Raw genomic sequence first — 6,644 nt, forward strand, 5'->3', positions numbered from 1 at the left:
ACTCTGTTCTTTGTTTCTAAGAGTGTAACTCATTTCATTTTGCATAATACCATCAACATTTATCTTTACAGTTGGTACAATATTTCCTGCTTTTTGAAGACTGAGTAATATTTCAGAATTTTCATATTTCAAATTATGTCTACTGAATGATTTGGTGAAAGAAATTTGCATTGCTTTTACCTATTGGCTTGCAGTAACAGTGCCGCAGTAATTATGAGTATGTAAATGACTTCTTATATGACCATATATGTGAACGTTTATATATGTGCTGCATTCTATTTTATTAGTCTACTTTTTCACCTTTATACTTATACCAAATGGTTTTAATTCTGTAGCTTTGTAGTGTGTTTTAATCAAGAACTTTAATGCCTGCAGCATTGTTCCTTTTATTTTTTGAAGATTGTTGGGTACTTTATTGTCTCTTGCGATTCTGTATACTTTTAGGGTTGCTCTTCCTGTTTCTTCAAAAATGCAATGAGAAATTTGAAAAACATTGCGTTAAGTCTGTGGATTGCATTGAGCAGGATGGACCTTTTCACAATATTAACTATTTCAACCTTTGTATAAAAGCACACTCAAGGGTGTATTGTTTAATTTCTATATATTTGTAAATTTTTCAGTTTTTCTCTCTTATTGTTGGATACTCATACTCCATTTTACTCATAGAAAGTAGTTCATAGAAGTTTACTTTTAAAAATTTTGGTAAGACTTCCTTTTTGGCTTAAGATGTGGTTTATCAAGGAAAATGTATGAGCTATTGAGAAGGGTGTGTATTCTGATGTTGTTGAGGAGTGTTCTCCATAATTCTGGAATAATTGTTTTATACTGCCTTTAAGTAGTCTGTTTGCTTATTAACATTCTTTCTTGTTTTATTTTTATTACAGTAAGTGTGGTATTAAAATATCTTGCTATAATTATATTGCTTTCTGTGTGTTTCTTCCATTCTGTCAATATTTGCTCTATATATTTGGAACCCTAATGTGAGACACACACACATGCACACACACACACACACAAATTTTTCTTAGGTTCCCAGTGAATAAATCTATTATTTTTTGATGTCCTTCTTTGTTTCTTTGGAGTTTCCATTTCAAGTACATTTTATAATATTATAATTTTTCACTTAAGATGTAGCTTGTGTAAGATTATTTTGACTGTTTCTGCTCTCATTTGATTAATATTTTCATGGAATATCCACTTTCTTCCTACCTCTTCCAGTCTTTTTTTATCATTAGATTTCAACTGACTCTTGTAGAAAGGCAAGATGAATCTCGGTCTTTAAAATATTTTAATAAAACTATTTATTGAAAGTATGTCTCAATTTAAAAGTTAATTTTATATATATTTAAATAATTTTCTGAAATAGATTGTTACTTTATTAAGTATTTGATTCTTGCGTCTTTGTCTTTTATGCTCTTTCCATCTTTCTTTGTGTCTTTTTGATATTTGTATTGATAGGCTTTCACTTATTTTGTTTTGTGTATTTATACAAATATTTTTGTGGTACCTTGGAGTATTACATATAACCTCTAAAAGATACAACAACATATTTTAATCTGGTAAATAAACTTAAGTTGTATACAAAAATTTGTTCTTATTACACCTTCCCTCAAATTTGTCATTGATGTTGTTAATGGTATCTTTTTATATTTTATATTCATTAATGAATATTTATGATGATTTCTATGCTTTTATCCTTCAAATTTCAGAGAATAATTAAAAATGTTTTCTGCACCACTAGGGTAATGCTAAGAAATTCTACTTTTGTGTATTTGCATATTTTTTCCTAGAAAATCATGTATTTTTATATTATTATTATTTTTTTTAAATCATGTTATTTTCAGTAGAATGAACTGTTTTCAGCACCTTTTATCTGTAGGGCATATGTACTTCCAATATACATTTTTAGAATTTGGTTACTTTGGAAGGTGTTTACTTTTTTTATTTGGGAGGACAGATTCACTGATGGTATTATTCTCAATTAATTGAAGCTATTTTTTTTTCACAATTTTTTCATGACTACATCACACAGTTCCCTTATGGCCTGCAAAATTTTTGTTAACAGTTCACTGATTATCTCATAAGAGTATGTTTGTAAATGGCACATCACTTTTTTTCTTTTCTTTTCTTTTTTTTTTTTTTTTTGTGGAGACAGAGTCTCACTGTATCCCTCAGCCAGGCTGGAGTGTAGTGGTGTGATGACGTGAGCTCACTGCAATCTCCACTTACAGGGTTCAGGTGGTTCTCCAGCCTCAGCTTCCTGAGTAGCTGGGATTACAGGCATACACCACCACGCCTGGCTAATTTTTGTAGTTTTAGTAGAGATGGGGTTTCGCCATGTTGGTCAGGTTGGTCTCAAACTCCTGACCTCAGGTGATCAGCCCACCTCAGCCTCCCAAAGTGCCTGGATTACAGGTGTGAGTCACCATGCCTGACCTGGCACATCAGTTTTATCTTGCAGCTTCAAAGATAATCTTTTTGTCTGTGACTTTTGAAATTGTGCTCATGTATGTGTTTGTAATAAATATCTTTTTGTTATTCTAGTTTGTTTGTTGAGCTTTTTTTATTTTTACATCTTTTTTTTTTTTACTTTCAGGATCTGTCAGTTTTTTGGTGTGTATTTTATCTCCACAATTTCTGTTTTTTGATATCTTAAATATTTTTTATTCTCATCCTCATTTTTCTAATTTTCCATAGTTGTCTCTGTTCCTATTTTAATCAGTTTATTACCAAATATTAAAATTAATGTATACATCTTTTTTATGGTTTCTTTCAGAAAATTTTATATTTTTGGTGGTATTGTATTGTCCTATTTTGTATATATTATAATCTTTGATTGAGATTTGGACATTAAAAAAATCTTCTTGTCAAAATCTTTATAATGTAGCTTTGTCCTGGCATATTCTGAAAACAATTTTCTTGGCTGTTGATTATGAGAGTTCCTTAAACATGTTCTTAGGATATGTGTTGTCTGAAATTTTGTGTTTATTCTTTAGTTAAGAGAGTTTACTCATGTTACTTTGTAGAGTCAGTCATCACTTGCTACACCTGTTCCATTTCTGTGGCACTGCAGTCTGTCTGCTGCTGTATGTAACATTTTTCTTTGGTCTCAGCAGACTCAAACTCTCATTCCAAAATATACCACCATTTCTTTCAGTACTTTATGCCATGAGAGACAGAAACCAGTGTCAGGAAAAACCACTAAAAGCCAGAAATGACAATGAATGTGCCAATATTTTACCTTTCTTTTAAAACAGAAACCAAGAGTTGGCAATTTAGTTGTAAAGGCACTATGTTATAGTGGGAACCAGGAAAAGATGTGTTGAGTAAATTTAACAGACTTTTCTTTTTCTTCCACGTGTTTCTTTTGCATTGTGCTCACCTGGGACACTGCACACACTTGAGTCATTTATAACTTTTCCACAGATGTGTTTTGGTCTCTATGTTTTTGTTACATTTATGTCTATGAAAGAATTAGGGCCTGTGGTATTTTGCAGTGCCATCTTGTTTATGTAGTTTGTATAATTTTATAGGTAAGATTTTAAAACTATATTCATCTGAGTCTAGTAAATGGAGTAATTTATTTATTTATTTATTTTTTCAGGTATATGTCCTCTTTTTGCTCAAGACCTTTGGCCAGAGCAGGGCATGGATGATTCTTTTCAAAAAGTAATACCGAGAAGATATGAAAAATATGGACCTGAGAATTTACAGTTAAGAAAAGGCTATAAAAGTGTGGATGAGTGTAAGGTGAACAAAGAAGGTTATAATGGACATAACCAGTGTTTCACAACTGCCCAGAGCAAAGTATTTCGAAGTGAAAAATATTTGAAAGTCTTCTTTAAATTTTTAAATTCAAACAGACATAAGATAAGACATACTGAAAAGAAATCTTCTAAAGGTAAAAAATGTGTCAAACCATTTTGCATGCTTTCACATAAAACCCAACACAAAAGCATTTATCATAGAGAGATGTCCTACAAATGTAAAGAATGTGGAAAAACCTTTAATTGGTCCTCAACCCTTACTAATCATAGGAAAATTTATACTGAAGAGAAACCCTACAAATGTGAAGAGTATGGCAAAACTTCTAAGCAACTCTCAACCCTTACTACACATGAAATAATTCATGCTGGAGAGAAACTCTACAAATGTGAAGAATGTGGTGAAGCTTTTAATCGACCCTCAAATCTTACTACACATAAGATAATTCATACTGGAGAGAAACCTTACAAGTGTGAAGAATGTGGCAAAACATTTATCTGGTCCTCAACCCTTACTGAACATAAGAGAATTCATACTAGAAAGAAACCCTACAACTGTGAAGAATGTGGCAAAGCATTTATATGGTCCTCAACCCTAACTAGACATAAGAGGATGCACACTGGAGAGAAACCCTACAAATGTGAAGAATGTGGCAAAGCTTTTAGCCAATCCTCAACCCTTACTACACATAAGATAATTCATACAGGAGAGAAACGCTACAAATGTTTAGAATGTGGCAAAGCTTTTAAGCAACTCTCAACTCTTACTACACATAAAATAATTCATGTTGGAGAGAAACTCTACAAATGTGAAGAATGTGGCAAAGGTTTTAATCGATCTTCAAATCTTACTACACATAAGATAATTCATACTGGAGAGAAACCTTACAAGTGTGAAGAATGTGGCAAAGCTTTTATCTGGTCCTCAACCCTTACTAAACATAAGAGAATTCATACTAGGGAGAAACCCTACAAATGTGAAGAATGTGGCAAGACATTTATATGGTCCTCCACCCTAACTAGACATAAGAGGATGCACACTGGAGAGAAACCCTACAAATGTGAAGAATGTGGCAAAGCTTTTAGCCAATCCTCAACCCTTACTACGCATAAGATAATTCATACTGGAGAGAAACCCTACAAATGTGAAGAATGTGGCAAAGCCTTTAACTGGTCCTCGACTCTTACTAAACATAAGATAATTCATACTGAAGAGAAACCCTACCAATGTGAGAAATGTGGCAAAGCCTTTAAGCAGTCTTCAATCCTTACTAACCATAAGAGAATTCATACTGGAGAGAAACCCTACAAATGTGAAGAATGTGGCAAATCTTTTAGCCGGTCTTCAACTTTTACTAAACATAAGGTAATTCATACTGGAGTAAAACCCTACAAATGTGAAGAATGTGGCAAAGCCTTTTTCTGGTCCTCAACTCTAACTAAACATAAGAGAATTCATACTGGAGAGCAACCCTATAAATGGGGAAAATGTGGCAAAGCTGTTAACCAGCCCTACCTCACCACAGATAGGATAACTCATATTGGAGAGAAATATTACAAGTATGAATAATGTGCCAAAGTCTATAAAAGTCCTCAATTCTTAGTAGATATAAGATTATTCATACCGGAGAGAAACTACACACCTGAGAGAGGTGCTGATGCTTTTGACAATACCTCAAACTTTAAAGAAAATCATTCTGCTGAAAAATCCTAGAAATGTGAAGAATGTGACAAAGCCTTTAAATGATATTCACACTTGATTGTAGGTAAGATAATTCATACTGGAGAACTACCAGTGTGAACAATGTGGCCAGGCTTCGAACCAATGCTCACACCTTATTGCACAGGAAAGCATTTATACTTGAGAAGAAATGTACAAATATAGGCAAAGTAAAAAGGCCATTAATGCCTGCCCACATCTTACTCAAAATCATAGAGTTCATACTAAATAAAAGCATTAAAATCTACTCTCAGAAGATCAGAAAATATGTTTTTAAAGTATAGAAGAGTATTTATTTTGAAAAAGCATTACAAATATGAAGAGGATTGTAATATCTTTACTTGCATCACAGATCTTATTGTACACATTTTGTACTAGAGAAAAACCCTCAGGCAGTTGTTAAAATTGTGTTGAACATCAGGGAGTTTATATTGAAGAAAACCCTGCAAGTGTAATGAATTTGGAAAAACATTTTTTCAAAAACTACAAATTATAAACCACTGAGGTGTTCATCTAAAATATAGTTTTGTAGATGTATTAAATATGAAAGATAATCCAAAATTAAGTCTATATATCAGGGAACAATTCACAGTAGAAATATCTAGGGTGCTCAAACATTAGACATTACACTAAATCTGAGTGCTGAGTGTAGAAAATAATACAAACTAAAATTTGTGTAAACATTATTTGTATATAACTTTACAAAGTACTTTTAAAAAAATACAGATTTTTAAAAAAGTGAATAATGTGTTAAACTCTTAAATTACTTCATGCTGTTTCATCATTCCTAGTGTATTCACATGTGAAAGCATGTGACTAATTGTTGCTGCATAAAATAGATGAGATTCTTTTTTATTAGGCATTATTTATGATCTTTTCTATGAAAAGATAAGGACATTAAAATGTAAGATGCATGATGAAAATTTAAGTAGAGAGGCTCTTTGTGGTTAACTTATAATATTGAGTGATGCATGAGGTAGGTGTTCATTATGAATGAAAAACATTCTTAATTTTAGTTAAAATTAAGTTATATGTTATTTTATTAATTGTACTTCTATGGAATAATATGCAGTATATTTTTAAATTATAAATTATGTGTGAACTTAGCTTTTCAATTCAACATTTTTAACATGTTAAATACTATTGTGAATTCAATGAAG

The 6,644-nt window shown here is 31.8% G+C and overlaps 1 protein-coding gene across 11 annotated transcripts in view; it reads left to right on the forward strand.

The window, feature by feature from the left end:
* ZNF519 (zinc finger protein 519) overlaps positions 1–6,190 on the forward strand; it is a 79,734-nt gene extending 73,544 nt beyond the window's left edge. For 7 of the 11 annotated variants that reach the window (XM_025366106.1, XM_025366102.1, XM_025366100.1 and 4 more), the window contains one exon: positions 3,605–6,190. In XM_025366106.1, the coding sequence (XP_025221891.1) occupies positions 3,649–5,334 (1,686 nt within the window). In that variant the 5' untranslated portion in view covers positions 3,605–3,648 and the 3' untranslated portion in view covers positions 5,335–6,190. The remainder of the gene's footprint in view (positions 1–3,604) is intronic. The other 4 variants (XM_025366110.1, XM_025366103.1, XM_025366107.1 and 1 more) reach the window with 4 other exon arrangements.
* The last annotated feature ends 454 nt before the right edge of the window (positions 6,191–6,644 follow it).

The sequence above is a fragment of the Theropithecus gelada genome, chromosome 19 (genome assembly GCF_003255815.1).
Source record: "Theropithecus gelada isolate Dixy chromosome 19, Tgel_1.0, whole genome shotgun sequence".
In the NCBI taxonomy this organism is placed as follows: Eukaryota; Metazoa; Chordata; class Mammalia; order Primates; family Cercopithecidae; genus Theropithecus; species Theropithecus gelada.